This window comes from Psittacula echo, assembly GCF_963264785.1.
Source record: "Psittacula echo genome assembly, chromosome: 2".
Taxonomy (NCBI): domain Eukaryota; kingdom Metazoa; phylum Chordata; class Aves; order Psittaciformes; family Psittacidae; genus Psittacula; species Psittacula echo.
In genome coordinates, this window is record NC_137737.1 from 13,240,091 (window position 1) to 13,266,410 (window position 26,320).

At 41.7% G+C, this 26,320-nt stretch overlaps 1 protein-coding gene across 1 annotated transcript in view; it reads left to right on the top strand.

Moving 5' to 3' along the window:
• AMPH (amphiphysin) overlaps window positions 1-26,105 on the top strand; it is a gene marked incomplete at both ends in the record, with an annotated part of 103,815 nt that extends 77,710 nt beyond the window's left edge. The window contains 10 exons of the mRNA XM_080610309.1: window positions 3,279-3,302; window positions 4,947-4,970; window positions 7,560-7,592; window positions 8,990-9,040; window positions 11,114-11,230; window positions 15,853-15,909; window positions 19,806-19,955; window positions 21,192-21,458; window positions 23,222-23,323; window positions 25,998-26,105. Of these exons, the coding sequence (XP_080466435.1) occupies window positions 3,279-3,302; window positions 4,947-4,970; window positions 7,560-7,592; window positions 8,990-9,040; window positions 11,114-11,230; window positions 15,853-15,909; window positions 19,806-19,955; window positions 21,192-21,458; window positions 23,222-23,323; window positions 25,998-26,105 (933 nt within the window). The remainder of the gene's footprint in view (window positions 1-3,278; window positions 3,303-4,946; window positions 4,971-7,559; window positions 7,593-8,989; window positions 9,041-11,113; window positions 11,231-15,852; window positions 15,910-19,805; window positions 19,956-21,191; window positions 21,459-23,221; window positions 23,324-25,997) is intronic.
• Window positions 26,106-26,320: the final 215 nt, after the last annotated feature.

Here is a 26,320-nt window from a genome sequence, read left to right on the forward strand (position 1 = left end):
CTGTAACCCTGTACATGATGTACTGGGAGGTGAGGAGATTGTCAGGTGGTGAATGAAGATGTCTGCCAGTGAGTACGGTTTGATGGTACCTTGGCCTTGACTTCAGCACGCTGTTATTTTCCATCTTTAGAATAAGTCTCAGTGCCAGCATTATAATTCTCCAGTGCCTGTTTTTTTTTCTGACAATTTTTCTGACCTGGCTTTGACTCTTTATGTTTGGAAAGATGCCTCAGGGGACCTTGGTCTCATGGACTCAGCATGTGATTGCTTTGCTGTGATGGAGTTTCTGTATCAAGTAGTGGATATGAGCTGAGTGGTTTTCCTTTTATAAATCTGGTTTGGACCTAACATCAAAGAAAATGAGATCATGGCATAGGGTGTTTCCTTGCAGGATGTTGTGTTAAAGAAAATCTGCATTCTGTGATAATATTTGCCAGGGTAGCTTCTTGCAGCAATATGAAAAAAAAAAAGGCATAAAAGAAAAAAAGGCTGATGTGTCAAGTCGCTGATTTTCATTGACTTATCCTCAGGGAACTGCTATTTTAAGACCCAGAACTCACCCTCACTCCCCACAGGGCTGACAGTACAGTAAGGAAGTTCTCCTGGCCAGCAGAGCTGCAGCCTTGTGTTGTACACTGAGAAAGGAACAACATTAACACATTGTTAGCAAAACCTCTTATCCCTGTGGCTATCACTAACCTGGCTTGTACTGCGAGACATGAGAGGGACTAATCAGCTGTTCAGGAATGCAGCACTGGGAAAGAAGTGAGAAGATGAGAAGCTTTAAGGCTGAGATAGTCCTGGTTCTCTGCTGATCTCTTCCTCAGTTAATTAGTGTCTTACTTGGTGTGCAGTCCTAGTTATGCAGTGAGATGTGTAGTGATCTCTGATGGGTTATGTACTGTCAGAGAAAGTGTATTGTCAGCACTCTGAACATTAGCTGAAATTTCTCATTGTGGTTTGCCAAAAGAGCTGTTCAATTATAGCAGAGGCTTTGTGCACCTTACTTACTATGTTTCTTTCTCCTTCTAAACAGGGAAGGAGAACAGGAAAGAAAACTCTAGTTATGACTTTGTTAACTCTGCCCTTTCAGCTTGTCTTATATTGAAGCTGATTAGAACAATGGGATCATGAGACCAAGGACATTTAACTTTTGTGACCCATCATGTTTGTCTTGATATCAAATAAAGAGTTTGTTACTTTAGCGAGAGTTGTTTTAGATTCAACTGTACCATGAAATACAGAATATAATTCTGTGTAGAAAAATACATTGTAAGTTTTTCATCGAAGTGCATAAGAAGCATTCACTGAGCACCTTCAGTCTCTCCTCTCCTTTCATCTTTCCTCCTGCAGTCTGGGTCTTGGACTCACTGAATGTAGCAGGGTCATTGCTATGGCAGCACAGTTGCAGTCTTTGGAGACCCCTGTGCTACCTTGCAGGGAGATTAAGATAGCCTTAAGAGGTATTCCTAAGTGTGTATGGTTTATGCCTCAGTCACGGATATTTTCCCTTCAGCGAACTGCTGAAGTAGTGACGTAAAGACTTAAGTAGTTGTTCGTGCCACGATGCTTCAGGAGGCCTGGCATGACTTCCCTGTCGATCATTTAATTAATTAGCTCCTCCACTGCTCTGCCAGGGTGATCAGACCACAGTATAGGTGAGCCCTGGTCTGCCCCTCCTCACTTGCTTTTCTGTTTTTATGGTTGCTTCAGAAATGTCCTTTTTAAACGTGCCTGCTTCTGACCTCTGTTTGCTAGCTGCAGTCTGTCTCACCTTTCCCTTAGTTTGTTCCTTCCCTCTTGTACTCAAAGTCTCATGAGCAATGAAAGGAAAAGGAAAAAATGAAAAAAAAAAAGCAATTTATCTACTTCCATGGAAGTCAATAGCATATCCAGAGTTTGTACCAGCTAGCACTATAAGAACAGACCTATCACTTTTCCTTAAAGCTTGAATATTCAGCTAGTAATATACAGCAGAATAAGCAGGTACACTTGTGAATTACATACACTGAAGAAGCATGTACCTGGACTTAAACCAAGTTAAACTGGTTGAGAAGTGGCTGTTGATGTTGATTTGCTGTGAATATGAGTATTGAGTTATTACTTTGTCTTTTGCAAAAGCAGTTGTTCTGAGAGCCATTTTGTCCTTATAAGAAAGCGGCAAGAAAAGAAGCTAAACGCAGCAATCCTTTCTCTCAGGCAGATGTTAGATGTCACATTTCACATGTCAACATGTGCAAGTATTTGAGGAACAATTTTGCATTTTACTTTATGCACATCTTTAGTTTTTGTTTTTCATGGGCTTTAACCTAGGTGCAAATATAATAGATATGTTTTGAAGCATCTCAGACAGCTTTTGGGACTGATCAGCAGAGCTTCTTCTCGTGTGGTGGGCTATTAATATTTGGCATGAAGTCTGCTGCATTCCTTTCACCTGTCCATTCAGCTCTTTGGCTAAGAGGTCACTAGCATTTATTACCTAACAGACTGGACAATAAAATGAAAACACTGGTCATCTTTCTTGTTTTGTTTCCCAAAAAGCATGCCATTCCCTTTCCTGGTGTCAGTCTGGACATAGTAGCTGGATCATTTTTTAGCTGGCTAAAAAGCCTGACCTATGTAAGCTTTTTAAAGCTTGCACTTTGCAGAGACTCCTGTACCTGTTAAAAGTCAGTCACCAGCTCAGAATCCGGCTGTTACTTAAGCACCTGATGACGTGAGTTTGCTGGAAAGCAACAACTGTTTTGAAGTGGGAAATACCACAATCCATCACATACTGCCCGTCCTGTTGAACTAAGAAGTGTATTATGCAGTTATGTGCCCACACATGTGCTCACACACACGGTAATGTATAAAATGTATATGTATATATGCATATAAATAAGTTTACAAGGGCATGTAGGCATAGGAGAAGGGGGAATGGCTTTAAACTGAAAGAGTAGAGATTGAGATGAGCTCTTAGGCAGAAGTTCTTCCCTGTGAGGGTGCTGAGGCGCTGGCACAAGGTGCCCAGAGAAGCTGTGGCTGCCTCATCCCTGGCAGTGTTCAAGGCCAGGTTGGACGGGGCTTGGAGCAACCTGGTCTAGGGCAAGGTGTCGCTGCAGGGAGTTTGAACTGGATGAGCTTTAAGGTCCCATCCAGACCAAACCATTCTAGGATTCTATGTTATAAATAAACTCTCTCTTGTTAGTTAATGCACACAGTTATGTAGCATGTTGAACATAAAGTATATGAAAAGTATTTTTCTCAAAGCCTTTTTTTTCCCCCTACTTTTTCAGACATTGCCATGGGATTTATGGACGGTAAGCCTGACATTCATCATTGTGAATTGGGATATTTCTGTGCCTTTGATTATGTAAACCCCTAAACTCAGATTTGCAGTGCTTTTACCAGAAAAGATAAAGAGTATATATAAGATAAGAATTTATAGACTGTGACAAACACTTTCAAGTTTATGGAGCCACAGGGGATCTTTTAAAACCAACAACATTAGAAAATAATCTCTGTTACTTGGCCTACAAAACCCCTAAATGATGTCAGAAATCTAGGCTAATAAGATTCACAATCAGTATAGTGAAGTGTGTGCTGCTTTTAATTCTCATGCTTAAATTACAGCGACTACAGGGTAGGAATGTATGCTGCTCACCTGGTTCAGTTATCTGAAGGTGTAGTTCCTCAGGACTTTACCGCAATGGACACCCATTTGCTCAAGATTCAGGAATGAAAAGAGAATTTAACTTGTCTTTGTGGGCACGCAGTGAACTGCAGTTATCCACAAATGAAGCTGCAACTTTAGAAAACTGCATGAATCCTTCCTTTTTTCTCTTGGTGCCATATCAGATACAATCAGATACAATCATCTGCAGGAAGAAAACAACTCATTTTTGTGAGCTTTCTTATGACTTTATGTCATGGAGATAGCTGGGTTGACTTGACGTATACCTGGTACACTCATTTTTGACCTTTTGCAGCTTCAGTCAGTACAGAAATCTGTGGATGCTTCTCATGCATCCACGTTTGCAGCACTGGTTTGTGAGCACACAGCGTATGTGATGTATATTTAATGCTCATCTTTTTCTATTGGGAAAGGTTAAATAGAGCCTGAAAAACAAGACACGCTTGCAGACTAGCCAAAATTTCAGGGCTGCCAATATCTAGACCAGCTAAAATAACCCATAAATGTTTCAACTATATTGCTCTAAGCTTATGTTAGATAGCTTTATCAGTGTCTTCCTTTCACACAGTTTTATTAATAAATATTAATTTAATATTATATATGTATTCTGTATTGCAATTATTTTCCTCTTTGCTCTAGTCTAAAAGCAGTAAGTAGCAAGCTTCACAGCTGAATGTTTGAAATTAGGGATACTTGACCATTTACTGAGTTTCTCTTAATAGGTTGAATACAGAGCAGTTGTTGATCTTGCTTGCAGCATTTGTATCTGTTCAAAGGGGCAGTGTAGACAGCAGTGTAAATGCCTCTGCATGGGACAGGGTGATGGAGAATTGAAGGAGCTGCATGTGCAGGGCCTTCTGCACTCCTTGCAGCGATGCCTTGATGTAAACACAAGTAAACCCCACTGCCACTTGTGTTGTTTCCTTCCTTGATCACTGCCTCCCAGAGCAATTCCTCTTTTCATTTGAGGTGTAATAGGGTTTTTGTGGTCAAAATGTCAGTGGCTCACAGAGGAAAGCAAGGAGTGATAAATATTCATTACGCATGTAGATCTTTTATAATGTAATGTGGAAGCTGGAAGCATGGCTTAAATTCAGGGGCCTGGCATTAGTCTCCTGTGGAGTGGCAAGAGAGGACCCGCCGCTCTTTCCCCACACCAATTAGGGACCTGCTGCTGGTTAGAGAAGTGCTAATTAACAGACTGCTGCTGTAACAAAGTACATCGTGTTCTCCTTTCTGTGTTTTATACGTGTGATTTTCTTCTCTACAGACAAGCAGCGAATTGGTGCAGCCGGTAAGCAAACCTCCCCTCAAAATCACAACCGCTCTAGAGACATGCTTTAATCAGTGTGGTGTGATATATAGTTTTCTGGTTTTGTCTATCAGTGCTGCTCTTTTACATTGCAATCTATTGCCTCCAGATGTTGCAAACCATATAGCTTTTCCCAAAACGGCTTAATTTAGTCACTTGCATTCTTTAAATTATAATTGCTTTAGTAAAATATTAATTTTGTGTTTTCTCATCAAGTTCGCCTTTATCTTTTTCATCTTGTGTTTTTTCTTTGCTTTTCTGTCTGCTTAAAGCCTGATTCTTCAAAAAGTCTTTCCCTGTGTAACCTGGTCATGGAGGAAGCCCCAAACAGTGGGTCATCAGAAGATATTAACAGAACTCAAACTGATCTAGGTTCACTCAACTGGGGCCTAGATGTTAGCACACCCATTGTCAGCCAGGAAATTACTGCAGGCAGTTCTTTGCTTTTCCCTGTGGCAGAGCAAACCTCAAGCGAATCCACGGGTATTCTGCCTGCTAGTGTTTGGCCTGCTGTAGAGAAGCAGGAGGATGCTGCTCCAGGGTCAGTGTCTGTAAACGAAAACCAGAAGACTTCACTGGAGGACCAGTTGGATGCCAGAAATATCCCATGGGAAGATGTGGTGACCAATCAGCCTTTAGAGAACATAACCAGTTTTGAGACACCCATCCTGGGAACTGATAGCTTGTTGGATGAACCCCTCCCACGTGATGTGCAAAAGACAGAGGAAGAGCGGGAGGAAGACGAGTGGGCAGGTGTCAAGCCAAGTGAAAAGGTAGAGACCAGAGCTGTTAACTACAAGGAGGTAGAAGGTATAGAGGAACTGGAAGAGCAAGGTTGCAAAACCAAGGAAAACAATGAGGGAGAACTTCATGAGGTTTTAGCAAAATCAGATCTAGAGTTAGAAGATAATGATGGGGATGCTGAGAGAGCTGGTGGTGCTAGCCTAGAAAACCCCAGGGAAGAAGAATTCAAATGGGTCAATGTCATTAAGGAGAAAGATGGAGAAATACCATTGTTAAGCACAGGGCTGGAAGATGGGGACAAAATAGTAGTGGATAACTATAAAACTATTGAAAGCACTGGTGCTGAACCTGAGAGAGTCTTTGGTATCTGGGATCAGGACCTCCAAAGGACATTTGCAGATGATTTAGACCAAACTGACAGTGGTACTGGAGAGAGTACATCCATGGAGTGTATAAAAATGAGGGTACATGTTGACCTAGAGGTAACTGACCACGCAGAAAAGGACCTTACAGATACTGGAAACATTCTGTGTGATGCAGAATTACTCAGTGCAGAAGAATCTGGTAGAGGAACTGAAGACAATAGCATCAGCTCCCTCACAAATGGTAGTGCTGCTGCTGAAGGTCAAGGTGCTGCTGAAAAAGAGTGGCCATTGCTGCCTGAGGCAGCTGATGCTGCTAGCAAAAGCTGTGGTAATCCTTGCCTAGATAATTCAGAAGACCAAGTGACAGACAGGGCAGCAGCAGCAGTAGCTGCAGAGCATCCTAGTAGCAGTGGTGTTCCTGAAGCCTTGGAAATGGACCCCTGGCTGGCAAACTGGGATCCAACAGTTACTCATGATTCCTGGGGTTTTCCTAATGTGTCAGATGTCCAAGCCAATGGACTGGATAATTGGCCCTTTTTCCCCAAGGAGCAAGACTCAGAAGAAGGTAACATGGAAAATGTTTGGTTAGGCATTAGTGATAAATGGTCTACACAAGACCTAGGAGGTACTGGTAGCAGCTGGGGAGAAGTAGGTGCAAGCACAAGCAATAGAAGTCAGGAGGCACCAGTAAAACAAGGCTTGCCTGGGGAGCCGGCAGGCATTAGCAATCCTGGACCAAACAACGAGATAGCTAGACCCTTGGCTCTGTTTCAAATGGGAAATTCCAGAAATGCTAGCACCGAGAGTTCAACTAGTCCCAAAGACAATGAGACCAACAACTCAGATTTATCTGAAGATGAAATTGCTAACCGGAGATATGGATTGTTGTACCAGGAAATTGAGGCTGATAAAGAAGAGGTACCTACCCCAGTGTGTAGCCTAGTCTAGACAAAGAGTTCCTTAGGTCATGCATAACCTTGTCATTTAAAAACAATCCATGTGTGTTTTTCCCACTGCCCTTCCTAAGCCCGTGCTATTCTTTCTTTGGAAACTGCCATGCAACTGTTCATAGTGTGGTGCCCTTCAGCCATGCAGTGAAGCAGGCTGACAAAACTGCATTTCTAAACGGGGAATGAAGCTTTGAGCTGTGATGGCACATTGTGTCTCGCAGGTTTTGTGTCTTACCTGTAGACCTTTAAAAGCACCTAGTCCTTTTTGGTTTACTGTTTTATAGAATCGCTTAAGTTACTCTGCTTTTTGGTTTCGTTGTTCTCTTTAAGCCTGTGATGCCTCTTATCAACTAGCGCTGTCGTCAAATTTCTTGCTGCCTTACCCCTCATTCTTTTTTCCTTTTCTTTTTAATGTCTGGCCTACATTTTTATTGTGCAAATAAAAATGTTTTGACACCTGTTCTGCTTCAGTAAACAAATGATAATTTGTTCTGATCTTCACTTCTACATAGGCATCCAGCACAGCATTTAATGGATTTGCACAGGTAAGAAATAAACACGCTTCTCAAAGTATTTTTTCTGTGCTGGTAGGAAGGGGTTAGCACCAGCTGTACAAGTTCAGCAAATGTGTTCTACAGACAAGCTGCACAACAGGGTCATCCTGACCCCAGTCCAAACCCTGTCCTCAGAAATTATTCCTAGATATGACTGGAATGATGCTAATATTCTTGGTACACTGAGCCTGGCTGAATTTAGTAGCAACAATCTGACTACCTCAGTGGGACTGATTATTTACCTCCCTAAAGAGCTGCTTTAGCTTTTCTTTTATTGTGCTCTTTTGTGGCTTTTTCTCACAGTTCCAAACTCCTGTAAAGGGTGGGTTCCTCAGTTTCACGTACTTTCAGCAACTCTGTGTGTTTATATAGAATGAGTTTTGTTTCTGCACCTTTATTTTTGTTGAAGATACATTTGAATCTGAAAGTTAAACCTTAATTATTTGTTTGTTGCCATGCTGATGGTAAGACTCAGTTAGACATAACAGAGATACAGTGCATGAAGATACCATGTTTATGCTTCCATATTCCTTATTCCAGGGCTGTGCCAAGATCCCATATTTCAGGTGGATAACCTGAGGCCTCATTATTTTCCAGCATCCTTTTAGAGACTGGCTCATCCACAGCACACCCTGTACTCCAGTTTTAAAAGCACCCAAAGAGGCTGAGCTTATACAAGGATGGAAATGAGTTTTCCAGTGCTTAACCATTCTGCTCCAGAGCATTTAAATTAGTGGATCAAAGGGGCAAAAAGCCAGGCAAAGAGCCACTGCTAATAATTAAGGCAAAATATTTGCCCTGAGGGAATCAAAATCTGATGCCCCCCCTGCAGTAGGAAAAGGATTTGGCCAGGGATGTTTTGCAAATTAACTGGTTCTGAGTGAGTAAGAAGTTGGAAAACTTCTCCATTCTTGTATCTTCTGAATGCAGGTAAAATTTTGCATCTATAATTATTTTACTAACTGATCAAATAAAACCCCAGCATCAAGAGGATGTGAAAGGATCTTGGAGTTAGTGTATTCCCCAGGCATGGGCACATGTTGTCTGTAAAAAGGATTCAGAGTTTTACTACTTAGAAGTCCATTGTGTCTGAAGTAAAGCACTTGGTATTCACATATATTAACTGAAGGGGGTTTCACCACCTTTAATAACATTGCGCGGTTTAGAAGCATCAAATGTATAACTGAAAAAGGAATGTCTTTAATGTTAATAGTGCTTAACTAATAATAATTATTAATATCTATTTAGATTATCTGTCATCTTACTCTATGTGAATTTACTTACGAGTTTACCTGAATTAACCATTAAAAAATCAGATCTTTGATAGACACCTGCAAACGTCCTGACTCAAATATATTTGCGTCACTGTTTTTCATTTCTATATCTAGGATACCTCTGCATTTACAGTGCAATCAAATGAGAATGTGACGGAGCCTTTGGTAAGTGGTGGCTTTTGCTTCCTTTTTAAGTACCTTGTAAAAACTGGCACCATTTTTCCTTTGTGCAAAGGTATTTTCTCCTTTTTGAGTTTTCCATCCTCTAAGTCACAAAACCTTAAGCTGGATGAGTCGGTGGGTGATGTTGTTGTAAATCATTGCTCACTGAAACAGTCTTGCACAAGGATAGCACAGAGAAAAAGAAAAGAAAACCAGGATATTCTAAGGTATATTAACTTTTCAAAGGAGCAGTCAAACAGTTTTTTCGTTTATTGCATGTAAGAAATTACAAGAATGAGTACTATGGTCCAGTGTACAGCAAGCAGGCGATAGTACCTGGTGGCTGTTTAAATGTCTGCAATATTGTTATAGTTTTAGCCGTTCTCCAGATATGAATAGTAGGCATGGTCCACTTCTAAGGAGTGGAGAATCTTTTTGGAAGCGATCATACTTGGGCAGTTTCTTGGTTTCTCTTGCAGTCTTTGGTTAGCCTGGAGTAAGGATGTGGAATAGCAGCATTGCTGGGCAAGAGCTATAGCTACTTAATAGCAGCAGCGTGATGCTCAATATTATTTAATGTGGCTTTTGTATAATGCCTGTGGTGGTACTTGTGTTCATAATGGTTACTGAATACAGCGACATATTTGCACATTTGTAGCTGAAATGTGGTAACTAGTCTGAAGACTGCTTGTCAATAAGTGAATTTAAGAACATCAGTGCAATCTGCATTATAGTGTTACCTGTGATTCTAAGCCTGAAAGTTTCTTCTAGCGTTAAACCTCAGGGAACTCATTAATCATCTTACCTGAGATAAATACACTTTGTGCTTCTCATTTCAGCCCTATTTTGTTTTTGTGAAATTCCCTAGAGCTAGCACGAATACACTACACAGAGAGATTTCTGCACAGCATGGTATAATATAATGAACGTTTCTTTATGCTGTAGCAAATCCTGAAGGTCTTGCTTAGGCAGACTTCTCTGTACCTCATTAAAAATCAGGCTGCTTAAGGAATATGTGAGGAAAAAAAGTGAGAGGCTATGGGATTTTTCCTGAAAAATACCATGGAGGAGGAGATTTTAGTGTCTTTAAGAGTTTTGTGGAAGCTGTCTCTTCATCACGGGAGACCTTCTAGCCAGCTGCCTGTTTATCAGCTGCAAAACAGTTAAATAGCTTCTGAGCTTCATATTGTGCTGGGCAATTTGTTCATGGCAAATTAATCTACTGGGGTTATTTTATCTGTTTGAATCAGCCGTCTTTATAAATGGAAAATGCTGAGCACAGCTTGCAGCTCTCCCCTTGTATGCATGTGCATTTGCAAAGCGATGTCTCCACTGGAGATCTCACTTTTGCTGTGAACTACTTTGCCACAGGACTGAATGTGTTGCAGGGCTGGTGATATCTGTTACATCTTCTTGCTTTAAAAGACAGCCTAGGCCACAGCTTTAAAGTGTGGAATTCCCAGTAGTGGGTTGATAAATGGATGCTTTGTAGCTGATTGAAAGCTCAACAGGGAATGCATATTAATAAGAAAGCAGGGATGATTTTCACTGCTAGAATTGCAGCAGTCAGTGTTGTTCATAGAAAAACTGTTCGAGTCTCTGTTAATCGCTTCTAATCTTCACTGGAGGAGGGGCTATATTGTCTGAGAACAGGCAGACCTAGGCAATATAAGGGGTAATGTAAACAGCTTATCTTTGAAGCCCATAGTTGGTGCACACGAGTGCCATTTTCAGCTTCTGGCCTTGCCATCGGTTTCTGGAGTATTTCTGAGCAAACTGAGTGCCTTCCCCCCAGTTCCATCGCTCCTTTCTGTAACTCACGAAGCTGATGCTTTCTTTCCTTGTGAGGGAGGGATATAGGACTGGCTCAGTTTACATATTCAATACTGAGGATGAAAATGCCCTTTAGATGCTGTAAGGCCAAGCATGGTTGTTTTCTCCCTGGCAAAGCCCAGTGAGATTGAGCCTGAAGCAGCACTGTGCCAGGTACAGTTCCCATTGCCCTCCTCCCTCTCCATTATAATGTACTTCTCAACAATTTTTCCACTGTCTACTCAAAAATCCATAAAACAAAAGACTGAGGCTGAAGAAGCTCCACCTGGGGAACCCAAGGTTGAGGAAACCCCTGCTGCTGCTGTTGTGGAGAAGGAGGCTGTCCCTGCTGAGCCTGCTGAGCCAGCAGAGCAGGCTGCGGTGAGTGACCTGTCCCCCATGCCACCTCCTGAGCCTCATTCAAGCCACCTTCCATCATGGTGGATGTGTCTGCTGCATTTCAGCCACCCTTTCCATCATCACTATCCATCCATGCCTGGGTTCCCCAGCACCAGGCTGTGTCACAGCATGCCTCTCCAGCACGCATCTTCCTATCAGCCCTAAAGTGTACTCCTCTTGCATTTGGCATTAGAGACTGAAGTTTGGCTGAGTGGTTGTGGTTTCACAGATTGTTTGATTCCAGATGAACTTCAAAAGGAGAAAGAATTGATGCCATGTTTAAATGACCTTATTAGCAGTTTTCTCATTTCAGTTCAAGCTGAGCACTAAGCCAATGTACGTATTGTATGGTCCTTCCTAAAGCATGAAAATACCAGAAAAAAGCAATTGTAATATAAGTGTCTACAAGGTTCATGGTTTTAGAAGCCAACCATGAGCTGAAGAGGGAACCCCATAACCAGTTTGGAGATTATTACATGTCAGCATTCAGGAGAAAGAGCTGTGGTCTATGGAGACCAGGCTCTCCCCTTCCCTGTGTGGTTTCTTTTCAGTTGATATAAATCACAGTAATAACTTACCAACTCCATAGTAAGGTGAAGGATGAAACTGCCTGTCTGAGGCACGTTGTTTTGTTAAACTCTTGTCCAGAATGCCTTGTGTCTATTCAGAGTAAATCTGATAGTTTGGAATAAAGGAGGAGGGAGGGAAGGTGGAGAGACGAGGGAGGGGAAATCAAGAAGAGGACCTCTTCTCTTCCCGTCAGTGAATGGCAAGGAATAATGTGGAACAACAAATATTAATGAAGCTGAAAAGGTTGTTTCTAGATGGCTTTATTCTGCTCATCTGTAAGGATTTAAGGAAGAAAAAAAGTTGGGGTTTGGTTTTTTTGTTTGCTTGTTTTGCTGGGGTTTTCTTCATTTCTTTTTAAATATGGAGTTGTCCTTGCTAATTTGTGAAAATAAGCTAAAAGTGTTGATTTTTAAAATGTCCAAAATGGAGTCATTCTGCATTTGGCTCTGAGCGGTTGTTATTTCAGGAAGGGCTTTCCAGGACTTGCAAAGAAGAGTTTTGAAGATTAGGATTAATGACAAATACGCTCAAAGCTAAAGAAAGTACAGAGTTGCAAAGGATGAGAACATGTCATTTCCCGACAGTTCTGCAGTCGTTTGCTTCAAAAGTGACAGTTCACTTTAAAAGTGGACTTGTAAAATATTGATAGATTCTTTCTGGGAATCTTTATTCAAGGTTGGTAACTTCCAGTTTGGAGCGACAGCCCCTAATCAGTTTAATTTTTCTGTGGTAAGTTTCCTGTCACATCCCATTAATCCAGGAAGTTTATGGCATGCATTCTTCATTGGAGGAGCTTCACAGTAAATTTTGTGGTAGGGTTTTCATTTAAGTCAGGGAGGGAATGGTCCAGGGGATAGGGTACCACTCACAGGACAGGGAGTTCTGTATTCGGTTTCTTGCTGTTTCCTACTCTGCCTGAACAAGATTGCCAACTTCATTATGAGAGCTCATCAGAATTGCTGCCTGGGATCTCATTACGTATTTTTGTCTTGGTCCTTCAGGTCTCTCATGCCATAGAACAAACAAAGTTTTTATTCATAGCTGTCAACAGCTGATCCTATTTGGGGAGGGGATAAAGTGTTTGGCAATTAGGGCAGAATGACCATGTGCACCAGCAGAAGTTAACCACGGCAAAAAAGTCCTTGCCTGGACTTCTGCACACTGAAACAGTCATTTCCCTATTTCCATAGCATCCCCAAAGGCAGCTGTAAAACCCCAAGGATACAGCCTGAAGGATATAATACGTTAACTTATTTCTATAAATGCATTAATTCTTTTCCAAAAAATGCTACACCTCTAACTACATCAGTTTCTCACATTCAAACAAAGATGACATGAGGACATTATAATGAAGTGAAAGCTTATGAAATCTTGTTATTTCCCTTTCTTCTTCTCCTGCATGTGAGACAGAGAGAGTTGAGAGCACTGCTCAGAGATCAGCTTTTTTTGGCTTCCATTATGCTCATTAGTTTGGAAAGAGCCTTTCAGTGCTTTGGATCTGATGCATGCCTGGACTCTGATGTTCTTCCATTAAAGCAGACACTCAGCTGAATACTGTGGTTTTCAAAGCTGCGTATAAGCAGATACAAAACTACGTCCTGACAAACTCTTTGTAGACACTGAGCAAGTACAGCAGAAGCCAGGAAACAGCCTGCACCTTTGGGGTTATCTAATTATGGTTGAATCCCATTGTATGTGCAATTCATGGTGTCCAAATAGTGGAATGTCCAAATGGTGGAATGTATTGTTTGGGAGAGCAATACAGTGGTCAGGTACAGAGGAGCCAGTGACTGCATCCTGAGTGTGCAGCTAAGTGCAGGTGCGAAGTTGGAAGATGAGGCCATTAAAAATGTATGGCTTTTGTGAACAGGAGAGAACCGGTGTAGGATGGTGTCATTCTGTTGAAGTCTGCAGAAGCAGGTTTTTTCTCATGTGACGGAACAAGGGTGTTACTTTACTGAGGTGTTACTGCAGCCATCCTTTTTACTAGGCTTTCATGCCCTGAAATTGATACAGTTCGTGCTTCCATGCCTCTCTTCTCCACCCCTCCATCCACAAAATCCCAACTTCCAGCTAATCAAAAATGCGAAAGCAAAATGCTACTAATTTGACTAGTGCACAATAGACAAATTGGGAAGTCCCAAGCTTTGGGAAGCAAGGATAGCTCTCCTGACTTTCTTCTTTCCCACCAAAACTGTGTTTCCAGTTAGCCTGGAAAACAGGCTTCATTTAAAAATATATATATGTATATATTAGATTCTTCTGCAAAGTTGGGCTGGTGGGATTCAGAATATTGCCAGGGCAATATTAAGAGAAGGGCAGAGGCTGTCACGTTCCTGGCTATAAGGTGCAGGATGATGCTCATTTCTGAAGGCAAGCTGACTTGAATGCAGCTGATAGCAGAAATTCAGCACTTTTTAATAGTAAAAGTAGGGAAAGCATTTATCTACTGACTTGCAGTTGGACATAAAGCTTTTACAGGCAATAGAAACATTTGTATATACTTCTTCTGTAGAAAAAAAAGGAAAAAAGTGAGACTTCTCTGCGTGGCTGTGTGCATCGCAAGGGTAAGAAATAGTTGTATTTTGCTATTGATATTTGGGGTTTTCCTATTTAAGACTCTCTACAGTCCCCTCAGACTTAATATAAAATGGAAGACTCCATGGCAGCGTCAAGGAGAATTGATCATTAAAAGAACAAGTTATATGACACTGTAATTTTAATGGGATAAAGCTGTGAGAGGTTTCTATGGTAACACTGCTGTCAGCATCTGCCTTGCCCTGGCATCTGGACATGTTTGGGGCTCATGAGGTGACCGCAGGCAATACTAGAAGATTAGATTAGGAAAGACAAGAGTGATACGAAGTTTGGATATAATTCAGCATCCTTCCATCACAGAAGAAACAGGCGGCCATTTCAGCTGAAACTGAAAACTCACAGCTAGAAAATTTGGCGTGACCGGCTTGGGTGTGTGAAGGCCATTAGTACTTGAGGTCTCCTAATTTCTGATTGCCAAAGCAGACGGTCCGATCTACCATGCCCTCACATACATTTGCATCATTTGTCTTCACCCTTACAGCTCTTTGGGAATGTTTGATCTAGCTGTGTATGCAAACAGCCTCAAAATGTAATAGCAAAGTGGATTTCCTTCACAGGGCTTTGATTTGTTTTTCCTCAGCAGAGTGTCTGCAGAAATAGCCTGTGTCCTCAGTTCAACCTGAACAGAAAGAAGCGTCTCCAACTCTTCCAAACCAGGCCTGAAGTTTAGCAAATTCGCAGTTTGGAATTCACCCACATAGAAATTTAGCAATTTAGCAACTGTTGACCTGTAGAAAAGGACCTAGTGTTGGATGGCATCTGTGCTGTAAACAGTACTGTTTGGGGGGAGCCCATTATTATTCAGTGTACTTAATCCCTTGGACACCTCAGTGGGTGTCAGATTTGGAAGACCACTGACACATGTCTGATTTCTTAAATGTCAGGCACCTGCTGCGTGTACCAGTGCATATGGACCTAGAGAAGGGTGATTCTGCCAAAAAATGATGAATTTTGTGACCCACCTCTTTTGAACAGCCCCTTTAAATGAGTTGCAGTCGAACATGAGTGGAAGAAGTAAGTGCTTTAGAAAGTTTACCTTGAAGCTCTGATGAGTTGCAGGGGCAGCAATAGGTTATAATGGGAACATTTGGAGTCTTGGGTGGGAGAAATTTGAGGGTGCTGGAAACCACAAGGTCAGCAGCATGTTGTGGGGTGTTGCTTACTAAACAGCTCTTTGAAGTTGATACTGCTGCTGCTAATAACATATGTAAAAGGTATAATTTGTTGGGTTTTACCCTATAAGTACTTTTATTTCAGCTTATATGTGGCAGCAAGAATCGTTCTGCTTGCTATATATTATCCCATTTAGTTCCAGCCATTCATTTCATTGCATCCCATACATGTTGTGCTTCTATTAAGCTTGATTAATAACTGATTTCTCTGCAGCTATTGCCTCAGCATGAGTAAGGTGATGACCATATTTCCTCTTTATACAGGACAGTGTGGAGGCAGGGGATAAGGAGACAACTGGAGTTGCTGAGAAAGAAAGCGAGGTACATGTGAACAGCCTTGAGGCTGTGGTTGTGCTTTAATATCTTCAAGAGAACCATGGCAAAGAATACAGTTGTCATTTGCACATCATCAATATGCAGGCCAATATGATGCAGCTGTGGTATCTGTTATAACACTGCACAGATATATCTTTATCTGCGGTATATATTCTAACACCAGAACATCTCTCATTCAATGCAGGACCTGCCTTAGAAACTGCCTATTGCAGCAGTACAGAGTGCTAAGTATTTCAGGGCAGTAAACAAAGCAGCTGCAGCGTTGAAGGAGGTATAATCTGTTTCAATTGACGTTTGGAAATATATTGCATAGATTCCCAGTAGCTTTTACTAGCACAATATACCTTAAACTAAAACAGATATTTGGAAATAATCAAGTTAAAAGTTTGTTTGCTAAAGCACAAAGCCAGCATCAAATTAGATAGAGCTAAAATCAAATTACAAAGCAAGTGAAAAGCTCAATGACATACATAAAGCTGTGCATGTGTAGACTTGATTGATTATATTTTGCTTATATTTTTCCAGAGGTGATAAAACTACTTCCTGTGAATCCTTCTATACTAAAATGAAGTAATAATGTGTTCAAACACGCAGTCGGCACAGCACAAGAGGAATGGCTTCATATTAAATGCAGGGATAGAAGTAGGGACTGGGAAACTGATTGTAACTCCTAGTTACAATCCTTACTTACCCTTTAATCACTTAGGATTCCTATCTTGATGTGCTGACAACCTCCTTTTTTGTTGTTACTCGTTTTGGTGTCACAGTGTATAGAAAAGGATTGTGTGCTGGTCACCGTTTGCTTTGGTTTCAGAACATGGTAAGTCCAGCTGCCCAAGCTTAGTTTGTTACCCTGCTGTAAAACAGCAGTAGCTCTGCCAGAGTCGAGGATCTACCAGTGGCTCACTGGGAAGTAAGTTTGGAACTCACTGGTGCCTTACTCCTTACCAGTGCTGCCACACAGCAGAGAAATCAGTGGAATAGCAAGAAAGTACAGCATGGGAATGGTAGATCAAGCCCAGCTCGGTTTCACCACAGTGCAAGTGTGTGTTACGTTGCTCCTCAATGTGGCTTGTCACTCCCAAGAAGTCTGGTCCGAGAGCAACATGCAAGAAATCTGTGCTCCCATGAGCACTAAGGCCAAATGTTTGAAATATTTCTTCTTTTTTCTAATATATCTTCTAATATATATGTCCTTACACAGTTGAGGTCTCTTACCTGGTAAGTTTGACCCTGTGTTCTATTTAAAATCACTGTATGCAGGAGAGCTGCCATAAGAGATCAGGCTATTTGCTAAGCTGATATCTGGCCTCCAGTGGAGGATGGTCCCTTTGATACTGTAACTTGCACAATCAATTCTTAAGTAGCACCCCAAAAGTCTTCCAAGACTTTGCAAACGATTGATGTATTCCTTAAAGGATGATGATCAGTTCCTCTTGACATTATATTAACTAGCTTAGCTTTGATTGTAACCAACTGCCATAAAAACTACCCAGGTTCTTTCTAAATCCGGCAATGGGGTGAGATCCTCAGCTCTGGAAAAGCAGCATAGCTGAGGGAGCTCCTCTGGCAGACCTTTCTTCCTTCTCTGCCTGAGTTCATTCTTCCTTCCAAATCCATGGCATTGTGTTGAGCTGCCAGCACTGTTAATGAGAGGAGAGTGCAGCCATCTGAATCGGCTGCACCCTGGGTAAAGTAACATCCACTTCTGCTGCAATTAAAGCAGTCAAGTGGCTCTTCTTTCACAGCCCTCATTATACTGGATGACCCTTTCTTTGTGGTTGGTATAATGGGACAACTGTCCAAATGTCAGTAATGCTGCTACAGATAGCTAATTTGGAACACTATTAGGCTGTCTGGTATCATTGATGACCTATAGAAAAGAGATTTGTAGGATGGGTTTTACATGAAGTAAGGTAATACAGGTAACTATCTGCAAGTGTGTGGTTTGCCATGGCAAGGTGTGAATTCAGTGGCATGAACCTCCCTCTTTCTTTTCCCTACTATTCGCATATGTTTGAGGCTGATAGTGAGGTTCATTCTGTGTTACCCCACATGTGTTCTTGTGAAAGCTTTTTTTAATCATCTAGCTTGTATTGTGTTGGTACTCTAAGCCACAAGAACAAATGATTAGGCTATTGTGAGCTGTGGTATACATTCAGCAGCTCATGGCTACAGGCTGTGACAGCATCACCCTTTAGCTGCAGGGCATTTGAGAGCTGATTCATGTAAATTAGTATTCTCCTCCTTAGTGAAATAAAATGGGCTGTACACGTCCAATAAATAGAAAAGTAGTGCTGATTCTAATCACAACAGACAGCGAGATCAATTTCTGCAGCATGCTGTTAGAAGCGCACGGTATAAAATCAATGTGATACGCACACTGTTTCCCCTCTTTCCTACTAGCTGCTTCCAGGGCTTTTGCACTCATCTTTCATTTGGGTATCTTCTTGGTCAAGGCTGCTAGAACTGGCAATACTAGGAGTGGCAAGCTTGCTTGCTTTCAACGTCTGCCCATGTCTTTTGATCTTACTTCTTTTTATAATAGTGCCTTCTTTGTCAGCAGCATTTTCAATTTAAACTAAAGCTTCTCCAGTGATTTCTACAAAGCCTGTCAGTATTTTCTGCCTTCAGGATTCCAGAAGAATTTCCTTATCACATCAATTAATAGTAGTGCAGAATGTTAGATACTGCTGAAAAACAACGCCTGAAGAGTGCCCATGGACAGTTAATTACTTCCAAGTTGAGTTCAGGTAGCTGTATTAGCCTCATCTGTGGAAGAAAGATCAAACTGAGGAAACAAAGAGTATGAAGCTATTAACTGGAGATCAAAGCTATTTCTGCTAACTGTAGCTTCACATGGGTACCTAGAAAACTGTTTCACTTTAGTGTTTTTACTTTATCCTGGTGCTATCTGTCATACATTAAAAATACCATGTTGAAATTAATTGGATTAACAGAATGAGTTTTATCATCTACCTTCCATCCCTTAAGGTTAACCCACTCTGTATATCCAATATGCTACTGCAAGCATATAGGGGTATATACCAATACCAGTGTTAGGGTGATACCTAAATTACACCAATAGTCTCTGCTGGATGAAGGATTCGACATTGATCTATAGGCAGATACATTTTTATCCACATTTCAAGAACTGGACCAGCTAACTGCATTTACTTTTCAACAGAGACTGATCACAAAATGGTTCAGTCTTATCCAGACCGAATGGGCTTTTATATATGTTTCTGTTGTTTGACCTAGCTATAGATCTTTACAGCTGTATTTTTTTCTGGTATCTGATGGAATCTGAAGATTTCTGATCTTTATCCAGCTGTAGAATATATTTGCTTCTGCTGCTATAGCCCAGTTTGCCACTCTGTCTATTAGAAAAGAGTAAGGAAGGCAGTATTTTCGAAGCCAGCCCAGGGCTAGAGGTAGGTGACAGTAGCTGGAGAACACTTGGAGCCTCTTCCTGAGAACAGACTCCGCTATCAGGGTCTTGTGGACCCCTGGGCTGCTTGCAAGCTCCTCCTTCTCAGCAGAAGCCTGTGGTGAATTTCTTCCACCATACAGCTTGAAGGCAAGAGAAGGAAAGAATACTAGAGCCTTGGCAAACTGTTACTCCAGTAACACCGACGGACTGTGCTAAGAGCTTTCTAGTGGGGTTTCACAGACGTGCCTTCCCCAGCTGTTATCGGCTTCCTTGCACAAGCTTGACCCTGGCGCTGCTCTCTCCCACAGTCTGGGAGGAACCGCGGTGAAACCAAGGCCATGGGTTGGCACCACCCAGGGAAGTCACAGAGCAGAGGCTGGTTCGTGGTGTCTCCAGCAGATATCCAGAACTCACACCCTGAAGGGTCCCTCTCTTCTGTTGGTTGTAGGTGGTACCTGCCGCCGAGGGGGCTGTGGAAGCAGAAGGCAGTGCGGCTGTGGCAGCAGGAGCTGGTGATGGTGTTGCTACCACTGAGCAGGAGGGTGTTGCTGAAGGTGACAAACCTCAGGGAGAAGAAAGGGAGGCTGATGTGTCTCAGGTAACTCGTGTCAGTGCATGGGGAAGTTTGTTATGGGGATCAGGACAGATTCAGCTGCCCAAAGGAGCTGAGGCTGTTGCAGCTCTGTGCCCCCAGGTCCAACAAGTAGCAAGGCTGAAGTTCTACTGGATTAGCCTTGGGAGAGGCCCACACAGTGTACCCCTTCTTGTGAGTCCTTAGTGTGGGTTGTGCCTGCCTTTGTGCCCCTGTGCTCCCTTGGGCTTGTGGAAATGGGGCTTGATGGGCTCATGGCTCCTGTGAGGGGCCTAGGAGCAGCATGGGCTGGGTATTGTTCCTGCTGTAGTCTCTCTGGGCTCCTCTGTGGAGGCAAGCTTTACCACATAACCTAACAGGGCTGTCTGGAGAAATAGGCAGAGAAAGTGAGGAATTTTTCTTGCCTCCTGGCACCATGTGCTATCAAGAGCATTACTTTGTTTTACAAAAATCATGGTGGTCAAGCCATCTATCTGCATCTGGCCTGCTGCCTTTTCTTCTGCAACCTCTGAGGAGCTGGGGAGCAGCTCCTACAGCAGACTCTGCAGCTGGGCAGCCAGTTGCCACCTCTGTTAATGCATGTTGTATTTCTGCTCATAGTAGGATGGTCTGGCAGAGGATTGGTGAACACGTTCTTTTCAGGTTGGACGCTCCAGCAAGTTTCATTAACTGCTTTTTGGCCCAAACTTCATTATTGGCCAGATCCTACCTACTCAGCCTTTTTGCTTTCTCTGCTCTCAGTTCTATTGCTGTAAATCAGGATAAATCTCATTTAGCCAAAAAAAAGGTCATGTTTCCTTCTTTCATCACTTTTGTCTCACTATCACCCTGCTGACTTGAATTCCTGAAGAGCTATAGGATGGTGACTCTTGGAACTCGTGGCTTTACCCAAATCCACCCACAGTTAAGAGCAGAGTGGAGGAGAAAGGTCTGTTAATTTCAATGCACATTGAAAATGACATCCCAAACTATCTGCAGAGCATTTTTATTATTTACTGCATTGATTTGCAGTAACACAGAAAGTAGACCCAGGAGGATGAAATGGAACAGTGGAAACAGGGAAGGGGTTACTCATTTGTATTCTTGCACAAGTACTGTTTTCTGTTTTAATGTAGAAAGAAAAGGAAGAGAAGGAAGTCTCCATTCTCATATATGCCCTATGCAGTAAACAAACAATTGTGTTTTGCTTTATGAGATAAAGTACTGAATACTCTTGGTTTGGTTTTGTTTTGTTTTTCCCAGGAAAAGGTCAGCAGCATCCCTTCAGTAGTAATAGAGCCAGCATCAAACAATGAGGGGGAGGGAGAAGAACATGAAGCCGTCGTGAACGAGTCCAAAGATGCTGCAGCGGAGATGGGCACTCAGGGCACTGATGTCTCTCCCAGTGAAACTTCCCAGGCTGGAACTGAGGAGAAACCTGCAGAAGAAATCCAGGCTGCACCTTCTCAGGACCAGCCTGTTCCAGCAGAAGACACAGCTTCTGCGATGCCACCCGGCTTTCTCTTTAAGGTCTGCTTCTTCATTCTTCTTGTAGACATCTGCTCAGATCTAGCTTCTGTGGACGTGTCTGTCTGGGCAGGTGGTGTGATGATTTCTTGAGGCTGAAGGATGCTTAGTTTAACAGCCAGGCACATGCACACACAAATATACACCGGCACAACTTTAATACTGTGCTGTTGCTTTGTTATGTGAATTCTGAGACAATACATTTTCTGCACACTGTTGTTGTGGTGCATATCCTTACGTAGCTGTGAGACTCACTGAAGTACAAGAACTTCTTCATCTCATCAGGTTGCCACTGAAAATTCATACACTGAGTAAAACTGGACTGCCAGAGTTAGTCAGCAATATTGTATGATAGATGCCAATGATATATGTAATATACTAACAATATACTTGATCTTTAAGGTCCCTTCCCACCCAAACCATCCTGTGATTCTATGAATATTAAATATTGGCATTTTCTGGCCTGAAAATCAATAGTGGAAGTTCTGGTTATGTTGGAACCCATGGGACTTCTACAGTTGATGGTTATAAAGCCAAAATGTCATTCTCTGACTTCAGTAATATTATAGTTATAACTGTTAGGGAAATCAAACAGTAAAGTTTAATGAGGCATAAGAAGTTCTCTCCTTGGCTGACAAGATCCCTAGGGTTTCCTGGTTCACAAAGTTCTTTGATAATGCTTCTCACTTCAGAATCACTGAGCAGCTCCTTGAGGATGGATGAACTTTACATGTTTCCTATTCTAATTTGCATAGTTTAGACTAATTAGTCCCATAGCACTCCATCAGTATCACATTCCTCTTGGTCTGTTCTCATTGCTCAGTATTTTCAGCAAATTTAGAGATTAGCATTAAGGTGAGGGTGAGCAGTACTGTACAGCTCTGACTCGGACATGCTGACATAGTTCATCTCTTGTTTTTCATCACTCTCTTGGGTCAGACATGAGTAAAGAGAAGCAGAATAGATGCTAACCATCTGGCTCTTGATACCATTTTCTTTCATTATTGCAGAGTTACCATGGCACTGGCTGTGCTTTGAGAAAATTAGAACAGCACATCTCTTAAGGAGGTAGAACCATTTAGTTAAAATGGCCTGTTCACAATGACATGCTGATCTGCCGATGTTTTAGTAATCACACCTTTGAAAGACAGGTATTTTTGGCAAGCCCATCTGCCAGTGAATGGGAGCTCTCTCCAGGGCAAGCATTAAATAGGGTTCCCCTTACTCACTTCTTTGATCACATGTTGAAATGGGTGCTGTACGTCCCACATAAATTTCCATGGATGTTTGCAGCAAGAATAACATCCAGTGACCACAGCAAGAGAATGAGAATCTGAAATAGCAGTTCCTGGAAGTCTTTCCTACATTTATTTGCAAATCCTACTGCCCCTCTCTCATTGGGAATGAAAGCAAGTTCCTCATGCAGAAGGAGTAAGGGTGGCACGACTTGTCCAAGAGGCAGGACTTGTGGGGTGTTGTAATATCATCTGTCCTTGAGATACTGGGACAGGATCTTGGGTTTCCACCAGTAGCCTCAAGAAGACTTACTTAAGCTGTTCCTGCTTCCAAGGAAATGAATAGAAAACTGTGATATGAATCAATCTCAACCTTGTTGATTTGAATGTACCTGTCTATAGCCGTATGTTTGCACAAAGGCAGCACGATATTCTATTGGGGTTGTTTGGTTTTTTAAAGATTTAACATAATCTTGTTAAGAAAATGTCTCCATTTTGATCACATCACATGTTTGGTGTTATTTCCTTCAGGTTGAAGTCCTACATGATTTTGAGGCAGCTAACAGCGACGAGCTTAATTTAAAACGGGGAGATATTGTACTAGTAATTCCTTCTGAGACCACAGCTGATCAGGTAAAACCAGGTGTCTTTCTTTTGTTAACATTTATCTTTGTCTTACTGTTTTTCTTACAGATTATAGTTAATGGGAATGTGTATTCACAAGGTCACTACTGTCAGAAATCACAAAGATTTTTGTCTTTGAACTGGGTTTTGAGACTAAACGGCACAGTTGGCTACAGCTTAAGTCCCAGATATATGCTACTAGCAGGATCCAACCTCAGCTTTTTTATTAGGGCTTTTTTTTATGCTACTCTGTAGTGGATTTAATACAGGCACACATGCACACAAAGACTTAATACCGAAAATGACTTACAAATTGTGCATTATGTTGCTATATATCAACTTGTCTTATCACTGCAGTAAAATCAATTGCATGGTCCCTAGATGTTCAGAGTTTTTATGAATAGATTTGGAGAAATGATACAAATTCTCCCACAGAGAACACTGAGACTGCACACAAATTGTGTTGCCAAAGGGCACAGAGCTGCATGAGTCTAAAGCTAACTCTGCCCTCTGGAAGCCTGAACCTGAATTCAGCAACAGTTTAATTTCATTTAAGAGATCTAATTTTGTTTTAACAGTGTGCTTCATTTGAGTTTTAAACAGTTTTATTCCATATGTGAAATTGAATTGCACTGAAGTGAATTGATTTTTGGCCACTGCTTTAAAAAAGAAGACTGTGCTGCACAGTTAGCACCCGCCACTTACATGGGCATCTATTACTGCCAGCAGCATTGGTGAAAGTCTCCCATTTGTTTGGAGGTTGAGAAGTGGGAATCAGGATCCTGCCTATTCAGGTAGCTAAGAGCACTGCTCTCAGTGGAGAATACTTCTTAAAATAGGTCTAAATACTAATGCCCTAAGCGCATATGAGTGCTGGGGGCTGTGTTTGAAATTGTTTTAGTGGTGGATGCTGCTTAAAGGGAGGTAATAACCAGTGTTCATCATCTCAGCTGAGCTCTCTTTGAATGCAAGAAACAAGTTATGAGGTTTTGTGTTTGTGTTGTGTTTTTCTATTTCAGAATAAAAGATGTTTCTTTCAGCAGGGCACTTTGCTCTTTTTATAGGAATAGATTCTTTTATCCTTACTCAAATTATGCTGCATCTTAACTCATGGGCAGTTCAAGTGATTTCAATAGCAATATAGCAGGACACTGCTATAAGGACAGCAAAATGTGCTTTCTGTCTTCAGTGTGTTTTACTTAGGATGTTATGTATTAAATATGCCTAATCTTCACTTGGTGAATCCATGAGTTATATTATTGTGTGCATCAAAATGCCATTAGCATTAATTGGAGTAAATTGTGTGCAGTGATGGAGAAAATAAACCTTTATGTATTCATGTTTCTGAAACTATTCTGGTCATATCTTTATTACTCAGTACATATTTGCCCTTCATGTTTAACATCACTATAAGGCTTAATCTCTTTGTCTTTTGCTAGGTACTTTGCTGATTTATATAGTCTTCTTATCTTTGTTATTCTTTATTCTCCTTCAAAATTGACCTGTCTAAAGCCATATTTCTAATGTAGCTGGTAACAACAGCTTGTCCTCGATTCAAAGCAAACCAGTCCCACCCAGTGGCTTTTCCATTAGCCCTGAGTTGAAGATTTTATCCAGTAAAACTCTTCATTCCCTCATACAATCCAGGCTGCCTGTGGTAGAAAGCTGCAGTTCCTCTGTGTTTTCTCTTAGCTATTCCACGTGCTTCAAAACCACGTCCCTGGTTGCATGTACCCAGCCAGTGCCGTATTGTATCTGCTCTAATCTGCTTATTTTTGGGCAGAGAGTCAGTACACCAGCACATGCAGCTACTGAGGAATCGTGACTTGATGGTGTATGTGAAGATGTGTCCGAGCTACTCTATCTCCTTGTGTCCTCTTTCTGCAATAATAATATGGTAGTATTAGAAATCCTGCTTGTCATGGCTTTGCTCTTGCTCCTGTTCTTAAAAGAGACAAGGCATGGAGTGACTGAGTTAGTGAGATGAGAATAGGTTGATCATGGTTAAAACTACCGAATTAATTTTATTCCAGGTAGAATTGATCACAACCCTTTCCAATAAGAAATCTCCCTTTTGATTGCTTGCACTGCTGGTGATTTGTTTGCAATTTCACATGTCAAGTTCTGGTTTAAGTTTCCAGGAGTTATAGGAAAAATAACTGCATATTAACTGAGTTTGAGTTTCTAGAGAGAGTAATTCTGGCGATTGCAAGAACTGTTATTTCTTCTGACTGCCAATACATGATCAAGAGAAAAGAACTCTCAGGGGAAAAAAAATCCAATTGAAAACTATTTTTTTCCCCATCTATGGTATTGTGCAGTGTCTCTGGCCTGCTGCTGTGCTCTTACTGCAAAACTGTGCCAATATTATTGTGGCAACTTTGAAACAGATTTGCACAAATGCAGATCTGGTGTAATACCGGATGGCCTGGAAGTCTGATTATCCAATTTTGAGTTCAGTTACATGGGCTAAAGGCCATACAATATACTTGCAGTCACTGGGTCTCATGGAACTATGGTCTAGCAGAAGAGAGAAAACAGTCTGCGCAACGTCAGAGGCTGCTTTTTAACCAAAGTACCAAATCTTTTAGGCATGTGACTGAAACATCCTCAGGCCTGAAGCTCATAGCAAGGAATCAGAGAGATATGAAGTTTAAGAGACTGACTGTCTTTTTCCTTGCAGGAGGCTGGCTGGTTGACGGGCATTAAGGAATCCGAGTGGCTTCAGTACAGGGATGCAAATAGCTATAAAGGACTTTTCCCAGAGAACTTCACGCGCCATCTGGAATAGTTCTCCGTGCCGGCAGCCGAACGTGGTATGAAGCTCAGTCAGTAGGTTTTTAACCTCTTTGAAACACAGGAGCCCACCTTTTGTAGTTTGAGCTGTGAATGGTTTACAGACTGGTGCCAGACAAAGCTTGTTGAAACATATCGAAATGAGCATGAATGCAGACAGTTCAGTGAAGCAGTACCTGCAAACCAGAAAACTCAAATAAAAAAACAATG